At 44.5% G+C, this 22,088-nt stretch overlaps 1 protein-coding gene across 1 annotated transcript in view; it reads right to left on the reverse strand.

The window, feature by feature from the left end:
* Positions 1–14,762, reverse strand: part of dnah9l (dynein, axonemal, heavy polypeptide 9 like) — a gene marked incomplete at both ends in the record, with an annotated part of 78,372 nt that extends 63,610 nt beyond the window's left edge. The window contains 23 exon segments of the mRNA XM_080835401.1: positions 447–530; positions 728–886; positions 1,272–1,358; positions 1,542–1,658; positions 2,057–2,279; positions 2,502–2,671; positions 2,969–3,223; positions 3,801–4,130; positions 4,310–4,532; positions 5,690–5,862; positions 6,081–6,185; positions 6,750–6,945; positions 7,264–7,388; positions 7,589–7,726; positions 7,983–8,099; positions 8,337–8,504; positions 8,976–9,218; positions 9,451–9,662; positions 10,612–10,711; positions 11,436–11,631; positions 12,314–12,498; positions 13,030–13,173; positions 14,514–14,762. Of these exon segments, the coding sequence (XP_080691527.1) occupies positions 447–530; positions 728–886; positions 1,272–1,358; positions 1,542–1,658; positions 2,057–2,279; positions 2,502–2,671; positions 2,969–3,223; positions 3,801–4,130; positions 4,310–4,532; positions 5,690–5,862; positions 6,081–6,185; positions 6,750–6,945; positions 7,264–7,388; positions 7,589–7,726; positions 7,983–8,099; positions 8,337–8,504; positions 8,976–9,218; positions 9,451–9,662; positions 10,612–10,711; positions 11,436–11,631; positions 12,314–12,498; positions 13,030–13,173; positions 14,514–14,762 (3,999 nt within the window).
* Positions 14,763–22,088: the final 7,326 nt, after the last annotated feature.

Genomic DNA, 22,088 nt, shown 5'->3' on the forward strand with positions numbered 1-22,088 from the left:
ACACACACACACACACACACACACACACACACACACACACACACACACACACACACACACATACAGTTTTACATAGACACTTCTACATGAAAGATGAACCTCCTACTTAGATTATGTGGCATTGTATAATTTAATAATATTTTGTTCATTTGTGTATTGTTGATCTATTCCATTACTTCACACAGGTCATTAGTTTGGATTCTTTTAATTTGGAATAATCACACTACGTTTTCTTTTCATACGTGCGTAAATTCCAGGAAAACTCAAACAGGTGTACATGTCCCTATCCATGTTCCTGGGCCCAAGCAGTCCTATTTAAGATGGTGTTGGTGGCACAGTGGTTAGTGTTCGCTCTTCAAGTGGTTGACCCCGGTTTGATTCCCAGCCACTGTCTGCTTAATACTGGACCTTTACCTTTAAGTTATTTCAGTAGTTTTCACAGGTACCTTGGCAAATCTCCTTAGCTCCATGTCCATTTGTTCCACGTTGATCTCCTTCCAAGGTGTCTTCGTCCAGTCTTCAATACTTGTCTGTCTCACACACAAATACACACACACACACACACACACACACACACACACACACACACACACACACACACACACACACACACACACACACACACACATTGTTTGGACCCTCAAACATTTAGAGATGCACCAGTATTTGTGTGTGTGTGTGTGTGTGTGTGTGTGTGTGTGTGTGTGTGTGTGTGTGTGTGGCCTACCTTGACGAAGATGACCATGTCCCAGACTTGCTTGAGCAGGACAATGTCGGACCGGCACTGCCTGAGCTGCTTGTAGTCGGGGAAACTGACCTCAAACAGCTCAGCAGTATCCTGCAGCCTCTTCATCTCACCCTCCAACTGGGCCACTGAGCGATTGGTCTGGCACACATACACACATTAGTGTTCATTTCGTTAACGAAGACTGTGGCGAAATATGTACATGTACGTCCTTTTTTTCATGACTTAGACAAGATGTCATCTGACTATATCATCATGCAATATTGTTGACAAGACGAGACTGAAGTGTAGTTTAAAACGTTTAAACTTTACCAAAATCTTTCTTTATTTTTGTTGACAAAAAATATTATAGACTGTGTATTTTTCTAAATTACTCTCAAAATATCATGTTCATTGGAAGGCATGTGCAGCAGTTGTGTTTGAGACAGCACCGACATCGATGTTCCATTGTATTTTTTCTAGAAGGAGGTCAGAAAAATCTTCTGCACTCAAACAAACAAACACTCACAAACACAGGAGCAGCTACCTTGTCCAGTAGTTTATACGGCTCAGACACGCTGATGCGAAAGATGACCTCTTTGCGAAACTGTTCCCTGAACTCATGTTGCTTGATCTGAAAAACACCCAATGTGATAAGGCATGGGCGTATTCAGGCACAAGTATCACTGGCACAATTCATTACTTTGCTTTAAAACATTCTACATTGAAGCTGACTACATCCAAATTCTACACACAAACAAACACACACACACACATATGCCGTGTACATAGACATAATTAGAGACGATGACCTCACCTCAAAGCGCACACACTTTCTCCGGATGACGGCGACCTCGTTGGACTGCAGGGGGGCCATCTCGTGTTTGACAGTGAAAGCCTCCTTTTTCAGGTTCTTCCACTTTTCAGGCAACTCCTGCCATCAGCCACAGGCCATGTGTGAGTCTCGCTGTCATACAGCCTCAGCAAACAGTGCACTTTGACAGCCAAAATAAATATGACTATCGCAGGATACAGGATGGCAACTTGTGGAATGAAAGAGGGGACGGGGCTATTTGGCCTGTGTGTGTGTGTGTGTGTGTGTGTGTGTGTGTGTGTGTGTGTGTGTGTGTGTGTGTGTGTGTGAATGTATGTTGTGTGTGTGTGTGATTGTGTGATTGTGTGTGCGTGTGCGTGTCCGTGTGCATGTGCGTGTGCGTGTGCGTGTGCGTGTGCGTGTGCGTGTGCGTGTGCATGTGCATGTGCATGTGCGTGTGCGTGTGCGTGTGCGTGTGCGTGTGCGTGCGCGTGCGTGTGTGTGTGTATCCACCTCACCTCCAGCTGTGCATAGACATCTTCAGGTAGTTGCTGGCCATAGGTCTTGAGCAGGTCGGCCGTGGCTTTAAGCGGTTTAAAGTGCTGGTCGGTGCTGATCTGTCTGTCCCTGATGGCCATCAAGTGACCCATGATGTCCACCAAGCCAGCGTAGTCCCCGTCAGTCACCTTCTTACTCAGGCCGCTGCCTGTGCTCTCAATGAAGACGGCCAGGTCACGCACACTGGCAGAGAGACATAGAGAAAAATCACGTGATGGATAAAGAGGGGATATTCACGTAGACAGACTGTGTGGTGTGTGGTATATGCAAAGTATGCAGGGAGACGGAGATGGGGGAGGGGAAGAGGGAGGGTATTACAAAATGTGTGTGTGTGAGTGTGGGTGTGCGTGTGTGGGTGTGTGTGTGAGTGTGGGTGTGCGTGTGCGGGTGTGTGTGTGTGTGTACCTGTCGTTGACATGACTCATAAGGTGCTCTTTAAACATCCAGCTCCATTTCTTGATGACGTTCATCAGGGAGACTTTGAAAGGCTTCATGTCCAGCTGGCACCAACCACAGAAGATGCGCTTATCTTCAAGGTTACACACCTTCTGGTACAGAGACTCAAACACACTGATCTGCACACACACACATACACACACACACACACACACACACACACACACACACACACACACACACACACACACACACACACGCACACACAGACAAACACACAAATGCAACACAGAAAGGCACAATGTGCAAATATACATTAACACATACAAATACTGTATTCAAACATCTTACTCAAACATTGTATACACACGGCAGACAATATATCTTTCATTGTGCACTTTAAGAAGTTCTAGAAAGCACAATCAAGTTAAATTACCAATTCCATCAACGTCTTGTGTGACATGATTAATGGCTACCTGCTCTTGGAAGTTTTGTAGTTTCGGCGGGTTTTTGGCCAGCTCGTAGTCAGCATAGAGCTCCGCCTCCTCCGTGGAAAGGGCGTGGCCATAAAGCAGGAACTGCCTCATAAACTCCGCCCTGTTGTCTGTCCACAGGTAGCGGTAGGAGGCGAAAGATCTCTGGAACTCTTTGACCTTAGCGATGGCGTTGCGTGCTCGACTACGCATGACCTGCGCCAACTCTGCCAAGTCTGGCATCTCATCGATGTCACTCTGTAAGCGGATGGATAAAAAAGAGAAAGGACCCTTATATGAAAATCAACATTCACTTTGTGATGGTTCCTAAAGGTCACCTATTGAAAGGCACTTGCAAGACACACAAACATCAGAAACACACACTGCATACAGCAAAAAGCTTACTAGCCTACTGGCTTTTAAGGCTATATGCAGTAATGTGGAAAAAAGCATACTAGCCTACTTGCTTTTTAGGCTATATGCAGTAATGTGGAAAAAAGCATACTAGCCTACTGGCTTTTCAGGCTATACGGAGTATACGCAGTAATGTGCAAATAAGCATACTGACCTAATGGCTTTTTAGGCTATACGCGGTAATGTGTAGAACAGTGCAAAGCTTTTAGTTGGGTTCATTAACAACCACACAGAAAACATACACACACAAAGTTATAAACACAAACTAAGATAACTATTATAAATGACAGTCATAAGTGTATAGTTATACGTGTAAATAAATACAATTAAAAGTATAGTACAGTATGTTGAAAGGGAAGTATGATTCAAGTAGTTGGTATATAAAGATGCTTAATTGACTTCTCATTGTGAAACAATATACCTGGTATGTGTCGGCCTCTTTGTGGCTGGAGACCCTCTTAATAAACGACGCCATCCCTAGGATGTCACCCACCATCTTGTCGATGATGTCATAGAAGTTGCCCTTCTTGGTGAGGTCGAGAGAGGGGTGAAAGGTCATGTCGGACGTCAGCACGAGCTGGACCTCAAAGAGCGGGGAGATGCGGAGCGCCGGGTCCGTGTTCTCCAGCAGGTACTGCAGAGAGCAACGCACGGCACTGCAGAACCCCTGCAGAACCATGCGGTCCACATGCTCAGTGTAGGACTGCCACTCAACGGAACCGTCCTCTCCACCCAGCAGAGAACGGTTCTCCTGCAGAGAAGAAGAAGATAAAATATTTATTTATTTTATTTATAAATCAATTTTGTATTTAATATTTCCAGCAATGATGATTTAATTGTCATTTGGTTATTCTTTACGTTATTCTTTTGCTCTCTCTCCAAACACACAGGCAGACACACACACACACACACACACACACACACACAGACCTGCACAAGCTGGTGGATCTTGTGCCCGGTGCTGGAGATGGGCGTGTACTGGCGGCGGATGCTGTCGTTCACATCGGCCATGACCAGCAGGTTCCCGCTGCGGCTGCTCTTCCTGGTGACGAAGGCAGTGTGGCTGAACGCTCCCATCAGCCCCTGCAGCGTGTCGAGGTTGGCCTTGCTGCGTTGCACACGGGTGGACACACCATGGACCAGCTCCCTGGTACTGAAGATCCAGGGGACAATTTTACTGTCATTAATTAACATCCATGCTCAGGGCCGGATTAAGGCAATGGGCTTTAGGGGCTGCAGCCCCGGGCCTCGCCACCAGGGGGGCCTCAGGTTGCCCGATGTCGAATGAGTCAACGGCCCCGCGCATAACATTAGAAGCCAGTTAGACATAGCTAAGTGAAATGTTTTAGCTTAGCTATAGAATCTTCCATTTTCGCAGTCATGGTCAAATATAAGTGTAGAGGTTTTCACTGAGGTTTTTTGTCAGATCAGCAGGACTAAATAGGTTCTACGCTCAATCCAGTTTGTGAGGTATTGCGCATTCCGAGATAAGGCACAGCTGGTCATTGCCTCATCGTCTTGCTGTCTTCTGTCTGTTTGAACAGGACATTTTTTTCATAATTTTTTTATTTGCCTTTATTTGCCTCCCCTGAACGCACGTCCGTGCTCTCGCATAGAAACGTGGGCGCGGAGCCAAGCTGTTGCTTCACTAATAGGCAAATGCTTAATCAATTCGTTATTTCATTCCCTGGCTATTTAGCCTTGTTTTTGCTTTTGAATGAATGGAAATATGTATACATTTACATTATTGGTTTATTATTGTCTACAGTGTAGTCTACTACACACATACATTTTGTCCTTAAACTGATCATATTTATAGAGTGGTTCTGTGGACTTTAAAGCACTGATGTGACAGTGCACCTGGCGTGGGTTTGTGTGCGTGTCATTATGTGCGTCGGGGCGATATAGGGGCCTCATCTTGGTAATTAGCCCCAGGCCTCAAAATGTCTTAATCCGGCCCTGTCCATGCTGAGGAACTTTAATTGTTAGCTTTTATTATGAACAGTGCATTATGGCCAATAACACTGTTCCCAGCAGCAACACAATCCTGTATGCCATCCTGTTGAAATTGTTGAAAGGCTTCATATTTCTTGCTATAGAAATCACTAAACACATTTCCAAAATAACTACAATTATATTTATTGATTTAGCAGACTCTTGTAACCACAGTGACCAACAGAATATGATATGTCATGGCATGACTATCTTTGTCTGAGTGTTTAAAGCTGTTAAAGGCCTTTAAAGTTAGCACACTACGCAAAAATTCAGAAGGATAAATCAGCATGCACTGATGGGTAAGCAAGATGTCACCTCTGAATGTAGTCTTCTAAGTCGTCTTCACTCCATGTGAGCTCCTGTAGGGCGGGGCTTAGCTTACACTTCACTTCCTGTAGCTCGGCTTCAACCAATCGCAGCTCCACAGGAAGTATAGTGCTGTGTAGTTTATTATACCACTGGGTGACCAGTGATAGGGAACTAGTATACTGTATGAACACACACACACACACAATCATACATACACACACAGCAGCAGTGGTCAGAGATGAGGGGGAAGTATAACCTAATGTCATAAGTGTTTTAAAAAACTTTGCATTGACTTATGTAAAACCATGAACAATAGACATTGTCTCCCAGGCCAAGAAACTGAATGAAGGCGATAGCATGCTTTGTAAACATACTGTATGTAACACCAAATACGCACCATATACAGAGTCTCCCGTTTAGAGAAGAGGTGTAGAGCGGCTTTGGGGATATTCTCATTCTTTAACATCCCAAGATACTTGACTTCCCGCAACACAGATGTCAGCTACAGCACACACACACAGAGACAGACACAACCACACACACACACACACACACACACACACACACACACACACACACACACACACACATAAACACACACAACCCCCTATATTAGCCCACAAAAATAAGAAAGAAACTAACTTATAACTGATGAATAATGACTTCTAGTTTAGTCAAATAATTGCTTCTGGTGTAGTTGTCTCTGTGAATGTATGCACTAGAGTTCTCTGAGTCCTCAGGTCATCTTGTTTATAGGACTGCATATTGGATTATTCAGTATTTGTGTGCAGGAAAATGGATGAGTGTGGGGGTGTGAGTATATACGTAAGTGTGTGAGTAAGTATATACAGTACGCAAGTGTGTGTGTGTGTGTGTGTGTTTGTGTGTGTGTGTGTGTGTGTTTGAGTGAGTATATACAGTACGTAGGTGTGTGAGTGAGTATATACGTAAGTGTGTGTGTGTGTGAGTGAGTATATACGTAAATGTGTGTGTGTGTGTGTGTGTGTGTGTGAGTGAGTATATATGTAAGTGTGTGTGCGCGTGTGTGTGTGTGTTGCAGACTGACCGCTTGGTGGAAGTTTAGTCTGTACAGGCCTGTCTCAGGGTCCAGAGTGAGGAGGGGCTCATTCAGGTGGGTGTGGCAAAGCTCATCCAATCCCACGCACCAACCGGAGAACACTTCCTCATCCAGCTGGTCAAGCACATCTAACACACTCTCACACACCTGCAGGACCTGCTGAGCTTCAGGGCTGTCCAGCGGCCTATGACACACACACACACACACACCATAACACACACACACACACACACATACACATGTATGGATGTAGGCACACATAAACACATATGACCACAAACACATACACAAACACACACAGACAAAAAGCACATGCACAAATGTCTCAGAAGAATCTCAGAAGCAGTCATACAAATACAAACATAACATACAGTAACTAAATGGTTAATATGAGTATGTGTGTGTGTGTGTGTGTGTGTGTGTGTGTGTGTGTGTGTGTGTGTGTGTGTGTGTGTGTGTGTGTGTGTGTTTATGTGTGTGTGTGTGTGCGTGTGTTTCCTACATGTGTGCAAGATGGTTGAGGTGGCTGCGGTTGGTCAGGATGCGCTCTCTGAGCTCCTGGGACCATTTGAGGTTTCCAGCCACTACAGGCATGTTCTTACTCAGGAGAGCATTTCCACTGTGCAGCTACACAAACAAACACGACAACAACATAAAATAACAACAACAACAAAACACACACACACACACACACATACACACATACAGCCAAATACCTATAATATACACATACACCTGAATACCTATAATGCACACACACACATACACATACAAATAGACGTAATACATACACACACACACACACACACACACACACACACACATACCCTTTCCCTCTGTTTCTCCAGGATCCTCTGACAGCAGCTCATCTCTTTCTGAAACATGCCCAGTAGGAGGCTATAGTTGTGGGCAAACAGCTGGTGGATGCGCGGCCTCTCCAGAAGACTCCCAAACATCTGCAGCAGCTGTACACAAAACACACAACCTCGTCTATGATCTCACACACACACACACACACAAACACACTATGGTCTCACATACACACAACCTCGTCTATGATCTCATACACACAAACACACACACATACACGCACACACAACCTTGTCTATGATCTCACACACACACAAAAACACACGCACACACAACCTCATCTATGGTCTCACACACACAGGCACATAAACACACACAGATGGTGTGCTTCAGTGTAAGTGCATCTAGTACCTTGAAAGCAGACTCTAGTCCTTGTGAATGTTGGAACGCCAGGTTCAGCACAGTACCCAGTCTCTGATCAAAGTCTTGATTCTGTTCCATGAAGCGTGTGTAATCCTGCACAAACTCCTGCACAGCAACACAAACAACTTCGATTATCACTTATTCAAAACTCACTCATTCTGTGCGTATGTGTGCTGTGTGTGCTGTGTGTGCTGTGTGTGTGTGTGTGTGTGTGTGTGTGTATGTGTGTGTGTGTGTGTGTGTGTGTACACGTGTGTTCATATGTGAATATCTGTGTGTGTGTGTGTGTATGTTTGTGTGCATGCAGGTATAAGATATGGTGTGTGTGTGTGTGTTATATACCTCTTTAGTGTAGTCTAGTGGGTCATACTTGCTCTCCCTCAGGATTCTCCAGCTGTCATGAAATTGGTCGTTCATACTGTAGATGAGTTCACTCAGAATCTTCCCTCGAGACCCACCCAGCTCTATCCGCTCCAGCTTCAGGAAGTCCAGGGCAGAGGCGAACAACTCCTGAACACAATACACAAACCAACAAGCAACTCCTGAACACAATACACAAACCAACAAGCAACTCCTGAACCCAATACACAAACCAAACAAGCAACTCCTGAACCCAATACACAAACCAAACAAGCAACTCATGAACCCAATACACAAACCAACAAGCAACTCCTGAACCCAATACACAAACCAAACAAGCAACTCCTGAACACAATACACAAACTATCAAGAAACTCCTGATTGATTCACAAACAACTCCTGAACAATACACAAACCAACAAACAACTGCAGGACAATTCACAAACCAACTCCTGAAAGATTCACAAACAACAAGTGTTCAACAACACGCAAACAAAAAAGCCCTATTGAACACGTGAACCCAAAACCTACTAAGCAATCTGCAAATGCCTCCCTCTCACATAAGGAACGGTCACACAATGATGACATCATTAACCAGCCGTCTCATGGTGATGACCTCACCTCCATCATGAGCAGCCTCTCCATGATTCGATCTGTGCGGTGGAAGACCAGGTCCGAGGGGAAGTCCCAGGGCTTGACCAGGCGGCCCGGCTGTCTGTAGGGGCCACTGGGGGTGAGCTTGTCCCGGTAGAGCTGGAAGCAGTGCCTATAGGCACGGAAGATCTGCAGGGCCCACTGAACCCTCTCCACCCCTTCCTCCAGCTCCAACTTAAACAGCTCCTCTGGGGTGAGGTACGCAAAGGCCTGAACGTACAGTATACATAAGACAATACACACACACACACACACACACACTTATTGGCATGTGGAACCCCCCACCCCACACACACACCCACACACACTCACACAAACAATTGCTCTTCCACTTTCATTCACTCACACACACACACACTCACACACACACGTACACAGACAATTGCTATTCCACTCATTCACTCTCTCACACACACACACACACACACTCACACACACACACCTTCTCTATGAGCAGGTTGCAGAACTCCTGCAGCAGCGTGACGATGCGTGGGGGGAAGCAGTAGCACTGGGAGTGTGTCCAGATGAGGCAGAGCGTGTGGAAGAGGGGAGGCATCAGCGGCTCCAGCTGGATGAAGCTGCGCTCCTCAAGCACCCCGATATGCTTCTTCAGTGGACGCAGATACAGGTCTATGTCCTCCGCCTCCAGCACGGCTGATACACACACACACATGCATGCATACACACACACACACACACACACACACACACACACACACACACACACACCCACACACATGCATGCATATTCACACACACACACACACACAAACACACACACACACACACACACACACACACACACACACACACACACACACACACACACACACACACATTCACATGACAAAATACATATATTTCAGAATACATCAGCCACACTCAGCACACTACAAATCTACTTTTACGCAGGGTTGTCCATATTCAGTCACAACCTATCATAACCAACAAAGTATATGAAATATGCAGACATCACAAGCACAACGAGCCAACACACCCACATAAAATATATATATACACATTGTTCACACACAATCAATCATAACCAAAAGAAGGTCTGAAATTATTTGGTTTAGAGAGATTGTCTCTAAACGCTGCATAGAGCCCAAGACCTGAACCCCTAGAGAAGGCACAAGGGGACGGTGGCAAGGAAAACTTCCATAGCTCCTTAGAGTGTGCCCTAGTTATGCCCTCAGAGTGTGCCCAAGTTATGCCCCATAGCACCTCAGAGTGTAGTTATGCCCCATAGCACCTCAGAGTGTGCCCTAGTTATGCCCCATAGCTCCTCAGAGTGTGCCCAAGTTATGCCCCATAGCTCCACAGAGTGTGCACTAGTTATGCCCTCAGAGTGTGCCCAAGTTATGCTCTCAGAGTGTGCCCTAGTTATGCCCTCAGAGTGTGCCCTAGTTATGCCCTCAGAGTGTGCCCTAGTTATGCCCTCAGAGTGTGCTCTAGTTATGCCCCATAGCTCCTCAGAGTGTGCCCTAGTTACGCCCTCAGAGTGTGCCCAAGTTATGCCCTCAGAGTGTGCCCTAGTTATGCCCCATAGCTCCTCAGAGTATGCCCCAGTAATGCCCCATAGCACCTCAGAGTGTGCTCTTACCCTGGTCGACCCTGAGGATGATATCTCTGAAGGAGGCATAGTAGCTGCTGTTGACTCTCCGCAGGATTTCAACCACCTGCTCCACCTTAGGGTTCTGAAGCTGTGGAGAGGGACACGGGCGCACATACCACACACACACACACACACACACACACACACACACACACACACACACACACACACACACACACACACACACACACACACACACACACACACACACACACACACACACACGTACACGCGCACAAGTGCCAAACAAAGACACAAACATCAGCAAACACATACAAGTTTGGAAGCACAACCACATAAATCCAGTCACATGTAAAAAGTGAATGACATCAATATGCCTTCTTCACATTTGAGAGCTACAGCTGATGCACAAAGGGAATATCTGACATGTTGCTTAGAGTTCTTTTCTTAAGTCCAGCTCTCTGCAAACCATGGAACACAGAACCTTGGAACATGCCCAAGACACCAAAACCCGGTGGATAGGTGTTCTGGCATAATGGAACACTTCAATGCAAAGCTTAACTTTACAATATACATCCATGCTCTATATTTGCCGTAACGCAGACACCGTTACCCACAAACCGTAACCCACACACCGTAACCCACACACCGTAACCCACACATCGTAACACACACACCATAACCCACACAAAGTAACACCCACACTGTAACACACACACCGTAACACACACACCGTAACCCACAAACCGTAACCCACACACCATAACACGCACACACCGCAACACGCACACACCGTAACGCACATACGCATATGCGCACACACACACACACACACACACACTCACACATACCTGTTTCTGAATGCCGAGCAGGTTCTCCCTCTGTGCCGCCCAGAACTGCAGCTCCGCACTCGGCCCCGGGTGTCCACCCTGGCGCAGGACCTGCGTGGAGTCCCTCTGCAGCACAGAACCCATCTGCTGCGTCCACTGGATCACCATGGTCTCAATGGAGTACAGCAGAGCCCGGTCCATTGGGCTTTCCTCAGGACTGTGGCACGTACACACACACACACACACACACACACACACACACACACAGACACACACACACACACACAGGCACACACATTTACATTTAGTCATTTAGCAGACGCCTTTGGTTAAAAGCGTCTGCTAAATGACTAAATGTAAATGTGTGTGCCTGTGTGTGTGTGTGTGTGTGTGTGTGTGTCTGTGTGTGTGTGTGTGTGTGTGTGTGTGTACGTGCCACAGTCCTGAGGAAAGCCCAGAGAACAATAAAGCTACGTACAATTTAATTGATTCTTGTTTCCATTACCTTACAAATGTGTGAATTCAAAAACAAGCGAGAAACCTTCATAAACAACCATAAATACATACTGTCAATAGATGAATAAGTTCATACATTAGAGGTGATGACCTCATGTGTACAGTTTTTCCCTATTGGTTACATACACTATGTGTCAGTGCATGGTACACTTTTCAAATGTCTTTTCAAATGTCTTCACACAGTGTGCTTTACACACACGCACATCATCATAAAACACTGCTTTACATTTCTTAATGTCAAACAAACATAAAACCTAGGATATAAAGCCCTAAGAAAACATTCTCTGCCTTTCTCTCTCAGTGACACACAAACACACACACACACACACACACACACACACACTAAAACACAAACACACACACACACATACACACACACATACCTGAGTTCCTGCTGATCAGTGCGCTCCACACACAGAGGCAGAGGGAGGATTGTGCGACCCTGAGCTTGACCTCTGAGGGTCACCACGCGACTCTTCAGCTTCTCCATGTGTCTCCGCAGATCCTCCGCCAGCACCCTCGGCCAGCCCCCATGGTTCCCTGGGTTGGTCAGAACAGACACCAGTACCTACACACACACACACACACACACACACACACACACACACACACACACACACACACACACACACACAGACAGACACACACACACACATACACACGAACACACACACGCACATACACACACACACGCAGACATCACTATGATCTATGATGAAGCAGAGAGAGACAGAGGGAGGGAGAGGGGGGGAGAGTGAGGGAGGGAGAGGGAAGGAGGGAGAGATAAGGAGAAGACAAGAGGGGAAAACACACAGGCCCAGAAAGGGAGCGAGAGAGATGAAGAGAGAGGGAGCGGAATGTCCATCTTCAAAGCGCCACAGGAGAGAAATCAGCCAGACAGCAGCAGGAGGGGAGAAACATGTGGAATGACAGCAGCACATGAGGACAATCCCGGACACACGCACACAGACAGTCACACACACAAACACACACACAATAGTTCCCAGGTTTGGGGCAGTCTCTCGGCAACACACACAGGCACACACACATGCTTTTGCATTCCATTGACTTTTTTTTAGTCATGCTTCACAGTGGATACCTCAGAAATGAGGAGAGGGGCGTGGTCCATGGGGTATCCTGACACCTCCCCCAGTCGTAGCTCCATACGGAAGCCTGTTTTGGACACTTTGGACTTCTTCTTTTTGAGCACGCACAGGATTTTGGTTCTCCAGGGAGGAGAGGTCTTCAGAGGGGCACAGACATTCGGAATGCTTTCAAATGCGAAAGCACTGGAAATAAGTGGCAACTTATTTCAACACAAACACACCGTCAGAACTGGTCGAGGAACAAATACAGGGAAGGTTTCAATCATTGCAAGTGAGGAAAGATGTGTTATCATAAAATAAGTATCAAATATTTTAACCTTGACAAAAAATACTGGCCTTACATCACAGCATATATTAAAATATAAGAGTATAAGGCCTTATTCACACCGCTGACATTACTGCTACTGCCAGCTCTATCTTTCTGCATTGAGTTGGCCTTTGATAATGGCCATCAATAGACAATCAGTTTGGCATCATCCATCGTTGATGAGCAGTCCCTTTAAGACGAGAAAGTTGACCAGTTGTATCAGTCACGTGTTTCACGCCCAACAACTCTGAAAAAGTACTTGGCGTCCTTTATCCTAGGATGGCCATGTGGTTTGGTCAGGTTCGCTAGCATCGTGGTTGTGTGAGGCCTGGTATGTGTGTATGTATGTAGGGACACCTGTCTCAATGAATTGTAGTGGTTGTGCATATTCAGCTGTTGTAAATATCTTTTTTTTCCTGATTTATATTATCAGTCATTTTTGTTTCTTTTATGCTTTTCCCTTTTGCACGTGGATACCCTAGGTGAATACATTGCAAGCCACTGAATTTTTCTCTGCCTTTTTGTGCCTATCCTAAAGCCCCTTAACACTTAACCCTTTGATAGTGTGTTTGTAAGTGTTTTTGTTCTCTCACTAGCTCACTCACTGTGTGGTTTTATGACGTGAGCTTGGGCATTTTGTGTGTGTGTGTGTGTGTGTGTGTGTGTGTGTCTGTGTCTGTGTCTGTGTGTGTGTGTGTGTGTGTGTGTGTGTGTGTGTGTGTGTGTCTGTGTGTGTGTGTGTGTATGAAATTGATCTAGTTTCTGAGTAAAGTTTTTGTACGTTTAGCATTGTCAAATGAGAAGGAAAGCACAATACAATATTCAGCAGTCACTTTTTCAAACATTTAAAGAGAAATTAATGTAATAACATTTCCAAGAGTACTGCTTTGCAAAAAAATTTAAAATAATATACATGTAAAATCATATTGTTAAATGCTAAATGTTCAATCATCATGTCAGACTTGAAAACTGAATATAGCAATACATACTGTATGGCAATTGGCTGTATGCGTATGCGGCTGTATGCGTGTGTGTGTGTGTGTTTGTGTGTGTATGAGAATATGTATGTGTGTGTGTGTGTGTGTGTGTGTGTGTGTGTGTGTGTGTGTGTTTCCACTTATGTGTATGTTCAGCTGCAGCCATGCATGCCAACACAGGACGGCCTCTTACCTCTGCGTCCCCCGCGTGCAGAGTCCCCCCAGGCCCGGAGAACAGGATGAGTCTGTCGTTCCAGCTCTGGTCCAGGAAGTCCAGCAGCACGTGCTGGTTCTCCTCAGCTCCAATGAAGCGGTTCCACTTGTCCGTCTTCAGACGCAGAGCGCTAAAGGCCTGCTCTCTCAGGAAGTCCACCCTCTCGTCCGACACCGCACTCACCTTCAGAGGCTCGGAGGGAACACGGACGCTGCTAACCTCCGCCATGGCTGCTTGGAGAGAGGGAGAGAGAGAGAGAGAGAGAGAGAGAGAGAGAGAGAGAGAGAGGGAGAGAGAGAGTGAGAGAGAGAAAGAGGGAGAAAGAAAAAGAGGGAGAGAGAGAGTGAGAGAGAGAAAGAGGGAGAGAGAAAAAGAGGGAGAGAAAGGCAGAGAGAGAGAGAGAGAGAAAAGAGGGGGAGAGAGAGAGTGAGAGAGAGAAAGAGGGAGAGAGAAAAAGAGGGAGAGAAAGGCAGAGAGAGAGAGTGAGAGAGAGAGAGAGAGAGAGAGAGAGAGGGAGAGGGAGAGAATGGGAGAGACAGATAGAAAGAGAGAGAGGGAGAGAGAAAGAGGGAGGGAGGGAATGGGAGAGACAGATAGAAAGAAGAGTGCATCAGAGAGCCGAAACAAAAGCAAGCATACTGTAAGATCATATTTCTATTGAGTCAGTTATGCTCTCTCTCTCTTTCTTTCTCTTTCTCCGTCTCTCTCTATTTCTAAAACATTACTTTAACACTTTCCCCAGACCCACATAACCCCTCTCACCTGTGAAGCAGGTAACAGCCAAGTGTTTCTCTCTGCCTTCTTCCCTCTACCTACTCATAGATGATCAAGGGAACTGATAGCCTCGCAGGGAGGGGAAATATCACTATGGCAACGGCCAAGGTAGTTCTCTGTGTTACTGTGTGATCCAAGGTGCATCTGCTGTGCACGTAATTTAACACCACCTACCTGAACGCACACGCACACACACACACACACACACACGTAAACACACAGTCACACACACACACACACACACATACACACACACGCACACACACATACCCTCACATGCACAGGTGAATGCACAGTTCCCTGATTGAACATTAGTGGCACCATAATAGTGAACCATAGAAAAAAGCCTCTTGAATGCAATTATTTCCCCCATGTGTATACTGTATATATACACACACACAAACACACCACACACACATACACATACTGTACAGGTAATAAATGACACTGTGTCTTTCCAAGATGCGCTCATTGGTATTCGACGACCCCAGAGTCATGTAGGGCAGGGGTTCTCAAACTTTATGGGGCCAGGGACCCTTTAAAGGGCAGAAAATATTCCGAGGACCCCCTCATAATAGCATCCCAAATTAAACCATATAGGCTTATAGCTATTTGTAATGTTATATGCTTTTGGACTCTTTTACTCTAAAATCGTATACTAATATCAGAAGAGTTTTAGATAGTCATTTTATTACATTTGGCATTACTTGATAGTATGTAGGATAGATTTTTAAATTATCTTTTTGTAAAATGTGCTAAATAATGTTTACCTTATATAAAACATATTGATGGAAACATTTTCTTTTTATCAAAGCAGATTGTAGGGTTTTCCAATACAACTCAGATTGTAGGGTTTTCCAACGGAGATGATTTATATTTAACAAAGACATTAACAAATAGGAAATATCCACCAAATGTTATCAAAAACGTGTATCCCCGACTCCATCTCCGTACAAATCTGTTTACAAAAAATATGATTAACTCTTATCTGTGGTGGTATGGTTAGTATTAGCATCCAGCAAGATATTAATGAAAACTACATGGTGACATCATAGAATTGATTATACACGTATAGCCTTTTCTTTCTAGAGTTTAATTTTGACGGTGAACAGGGCTACGTTCTTGCAGCCAAATTGAAAGCTGGATCAACGTCTTAAAAGAGAATACATGCAATATGGCCATCCGATATGCCTTCGGCTAACCTATCTTTAAAAAAGGGCCTTCTGCAACGATAAACACGACCCGTATTGATGGAAGAATAAATGCATCACTTGCCAGTTAACATTACTAGCGTGAAAATCCGCTTTAGTTATGTTAGCCATTGTAATACGCATCGTCAACATTCTGTGATGGGTAAAATCGCTTGTCGCTAAACTAAGGCAACTCCTGTTAGGCTGTATAGCCTATGGGTGACCTTGGGGGTGTTCATGTTTATAATCACATTTGCTAACCTGTCGTTCTGAGAACTCTCTAAAAAGTTCATATGTCTGTTTGAGACGTGCTTAGCCATATTTTACGTGTTACCTCCCTTTGCCTGAGTGGCTTTGAAGGATGTTTTACAGACAGGTCTCTGTGTGTCGATAGACTTTCCTTCAGTCTGCTTCCTATCCGAAGTACTTCCAGATCTCACTTTTTTTTTGTTTTCAAAAAAGCAGAGGACGTCGGTAAGAGCTCCTGCACATGAGGCCATGTCTCCCCTGAGATGACTCGTTGTGAGTTGCATGTGTGAGAGCTGGGCAGCCCCGCCCTTGCAGGCAAGACGTGCAGGCAGCCCTGAGGGAGCGGAACAGTGAGGGCGCTCTGATTGCGTGCTGAAAATATGCGGTACCTTTCTAGTACCGGTACATCGTGTAACATTAGCCTATATGTTTTGTATACTGTATCGCAATACATTAAAAAAAATGAAAAACTTTTTTTTTTTTTTTTTTTAAGCCTTTGTAAGCCAGACTTTTTCGCGGACCCCCAGGCAAGGCGTCGCGGACCGGCACTGGTCCGCGGCCCATAGTTTGAGAAACGCTGATGTAGGGGATTCTCTCAGTGCCTATCCTAAAGCCCCTTAACACTTTACCCTTTGATAGTGTTTTTGCAAGTGTTTTTGTTCTCTCACTAGCTAACTCACTGTGTGGTTTTATGACGTGAGCTTGGGTAGTGTGTGTGTGTGTGTGTGTGTGTGTGTGTGTGTGTGTGTGTGTGTGTGTGTGTGTGTGTGTGTGTGTGTGTGTGAGTGTGTGTGTGTGTGTGTGAGAGTGAGTGAAATTGATCTAGTTTCTGAGTAAAGTTTTTGTACGTTTAGCATTGTCAAATGAGAAGGAAAGCACAATACAATATTCAGCTGTCACTTTTTCAAACATTTAAAGAGAAATTAATGTAATAACATTTCCAAGAGTGCTGCTTTGCAAAAAATATTAAAATAATATACATGTAAAATCGGATTGTTAAATGCTAAATGTTCAATCTTCATGTCAGACTTGAAAACTGAATATAGCAATACATATGGCAATTGGCTGTATGCGTATGCGGCTGTATGCTTGTGTGTGTGTGTGTGTTTGTGTGTGTATGAGAATATGTATGTGTGTGTGTGTGTGTGTGTGTGTGTGTGTGTTTCCACTTATGTGTATGTTCAACTGCAGCCATGCATGCCAACACAGGACGGCCTCTTACCTCTGCATCCCCTAACTGCTCCGTGGTCGGATGCACAGAGCAGCGCACATCCTTGTGCGCTATGTGTGCTACTTGTACAGTAATTGGTTTGCATGTCTATGAAGTTTAGCCTAATTTGTGTCAGAACGTACGCATATGTAGATAGATATAGAGTGTTAACCGCAAACAGCATGAAGATTTCTGTGAAATAGATATCCAAAGGACATTCCCCTGTGAAAAGGGCTTGTACTAAGATTGTGTAAGGTGTTAACAGCCCCCCTGCATATATGGTTCAAGGCCATTAGCTCTCCTAGTGATACCTTTTTGGACATTACAATGGTCATAAATGATAGATGGGGCACTTATTTGTTCATGAATGGCGGGATTAAGAGCTTTTATGGGTAGAGAATACTCAAGAATTTAGAGAATCACCTGAAAATTACTAAAACTATGTCACTGTGGGTGAGAATATGTTTACAATATTTTTTTTAATTCACTGTGTGATTATTCTATAGGGATTGTTCTGAAAAATGCAAGTAGGCATGCATAGTATGCCAGTGTTACTGTACCTAAACTTGTGCAGAATTCAAATAAATGTAACTTTGTGATAGTAGATCTAATGGAAAACATTTCTTCAAATGCTTATGAGCGATTTAATTGCTTTAACTCCATGTTGTGTGTATGGGAGTGCAAAGATAATGGTCTGTCAGATGACATAAGCTCTTCAACATATATCAAAGTATCAGTTTTCCTCCAAAGACTACCTAGCACCCCTGCACTTCAACAGCAATGCTGGGCATCCTCAAGCAAGAACATCAGCGGGTGAGCCGCTATCTAGAGTGAACTTCCCAAAGCGAGAACATCAACTGGTGAGCCGCTGAAGTCAAACGTATGTACAGACAGCCATTCTACAACAATAACTTGTCTTTAAATGGCCTTTATTATAAATAGAAAAATGAAAATAATATGCAGTAAATACTAAATAGTGAAAAATGTCCAATACTGCAAAAGGGTTATTGGATTATTTAAAATAACTCTTCCCTCTTCCCGTTTTTCATTCAATTACAGCCCTGATAAGTTCAGCTCCTCAGTTGAGAGTGGAAGACTGGCAGGGTCTCCCTGAGATGGCTGTACGTACACCACACCAGCAGACCAGCACCTCTCTTGTTGCGGTGGTGCCACTGGTAGCCCTGGATTTCCACTGCAGTGAGGTGTCTGAGCCCATCCCTCCTTCACACAGAGAGAGGCACTCACTAATGTTGTTCCCTAAAGACAATACCATGAAGTTTCCTGTGGAGTAGACATAACTACATTCCAAGTGATTTTATGTTGGTAAATAGTAAATGGAAAAAGTATAGTTTTACCCCAGTCCTGGTCTTGAGGCAACGGTAGTTTTCATTACATTTTGTTAATATCTTCTTTTCTGTTTTGTTTCTCATATGTTTTTCCAATTTGCACATGGGTACCCTTCTCTCCTTGGTGGTAGGTGAATGAATTGCAAGACTGAATTTTTGTCTCTATGCTGCCTTTTTGTGCCTATCCCAAAGACCCTCAACACTTTACCCTTTGACACAGGGATGGATTGCCAAATGGGCCTACCGGGCCCATGATTGTAGAGGGCCCCTAAGCCAGAGCCTCTGCGTGAAGTCGCTGTTATGTATCTCTTATTTGTGGTTGAAATTTTGTTCTGTGTTGTTTTGTATTTTGTTCATTTGCTGTTGGCTTAAATTGAGTGTACCTGAAAATGTGTATGTGAGCTGTAAATCCGGTTGAGGAACAGGTGAATTTAGTTATTGTGCTGTTGAAAAAAAATGTCATTACACTCAAATAATGTTTTGTGAGGGCAAATTTTTTGCAGGCGCATGCAGGGGGAGGGGGGCTTTTACATGTACAGGCCCAGGGGCCCATGTTATCATTATCCGCCCACAAATTATGTGGTATGCCACTGTGTTGACTATTTGGAGAGAACGTGCTAATTCAGCAAACAAATACTTTCATATTAATTTTCCACCACTTTTTAGTCATGTTATCCATTCATATCGATGTGAATTAATCAATACTACACAGACATAACACCCACACAAACACACACACACACACCACCCACACAGAGACACACACACCAAACACACACACACACACACACACACACACAGACATACCACACACACACACACACAGACACACACACACACATAGACATACACCACACACAGACACACATACCACAACAAATAAGCAGTCAACAATAAATGTTTATTTAGGCATCCAATATCCTGGATGACTGCTCAGCCTCTGAATTAGCAGAGGACTAAAAGCAACAGTCTCCATATATATGTCATATGTGGGGATTATTTGGGTGTTGAGTGACTGTTTATTTGTTATGACGTTGCTTTATTGTGTTTGTCTACAATTGCCGTGTCTACTGGCGATTTCTCTCTCTGTGTGACAGATGACAGATCAACGTGAAGAGCGGTGGTGGATGCTGACGGACGTTGCTTGTGGACTTTGGGATACTGTGGACTCTTGGACTTGTGGACTGGTTCCTTCGGCAGTGGCCTACGGCCAGATTCATATGGACTTGAATAACTTGAGTGTATTTATATTTTAGCACTTGTAATAAATTGTATATTTTTATATCTGACTGAAGTCTGGGTGAATCTGAACTGCTGCTCCCGCCAAACAAAGAACCAGAACACAAACCTTAAACTAGAGGCCCATCTCTATAAACTGGGTGGCGTAGTCGGTCTACACTTCCGCCCTCCCGTCACATCACCTGCTAAGCCTCTATATGCAGAGGACAACATTTAGCAGTCTTAAAACACAACAGAACCTGCTAAGCCTCTATATGGGCAGAGGACAAAATGCAGCAGTAAAACAGATCAATTAAAATACCTGCTAGCCTCTAAATGGGGTAGAGGACAAAAATCAGCAGTCTAACAAAAGGTCCACACATGAATGCACATACCTGACAGCAAGACTTGACTCCAAGCAAGACAAACCAAGGAACATATATATACATATGGCGGCCAGCACCATTTCTACACACAGGGATGTGTTGAGCATATTTGTTATATAGCAAAGCCATGATAATAGCGTAATGATGTCATATGAGAACATGCGGTTGTATACTGGGTTGTATATTGAGCATGCGTTAAATAAACGGTCAATGTGAGAGTTCCCACACCAAAGAGAAGATGGTTGTCTCTACTTTTTCTCCCGTGCATATTAAATACTAGAAGGTATAAGCTAACCACACTGGTGACTGTTACAACGATAGACTGCTGCAGAAATGTCTAACGTTACAGGTTATGGGCCCAGTCATGCAGGCCAGAGGTGGTTCAGACTTTTATTCGACGGAGTTGAGAAAAGTTATGAGCTCTGGGAAACGAGAAGTTATAGCCTATCGGAAGACCCGCAGATAGATGAGGAGGACGCAGTAGCTCTCGCGGAAGATGAAGCAGAGAACGGTGAGGCATATGCAGAGCTAGTGCAATGTCTAGACAACAAGAGCTTATCTTTGGTAATGAGGGACACGAAACGCGATGGAAGAAAACAGTGACGTCCATTTGAGGTGAAACCAAAGTAATCCACTCACGGCTCCCCTTACAGTTCAGTAGAAATCCGTTGTACTTTTCATGAATATGTCCCGTTGGGAAACTTGAAACACTCCACTGCAAATGCCAATACCTTCTGTCCCGTCGTTTGAAGCAAACATTTTAGCTCCGCCATTGGTCTCCCATTATTAATCATTTCACGTTTGGACTGCAAGTCCAGTTTTGAGGACTGCTACAGCTTAGCAATACACCATTTTCGCCGTCAAGCAAGTGAAGAAGAAGACCTACTTTTAGAGCCAAAATATAATCGACAATTGCCCTCTCGCTCGCCTCCCTTCTTGAAGCAGTGGTAGTGCGTGCCTCCCTTGCAATATTTTTCAATGCGTTTTCAGCTCAACTCAAAAGGTTCTACGCTTGCGCACGCATGTAACTCGTAACACAGATAACTAGAGAAATATGAATATGTATTTTATAATACATAAATATATATGATTATTATATATTTTTTTTAATATATTTTTTTTTTTTACTTTTCAAAAGGCTCTGCCTCCCCTGCCTCCTATGACTGCACGTCCCTGGAAGA

Source organism: Sprattus sprattus, assembly GCF_963457725.1.
Source record: "Sprattus sprattus genome assembly, chromosome: 3".
In the NCBI taxonomy this organism is placed as follows: domain Eukaryota; kingdom Metazoa; phylum Chordata; class Actinopteri; order Clupeiformes; family Clupeidae; genus Sprattus; species Sprattus sprattus.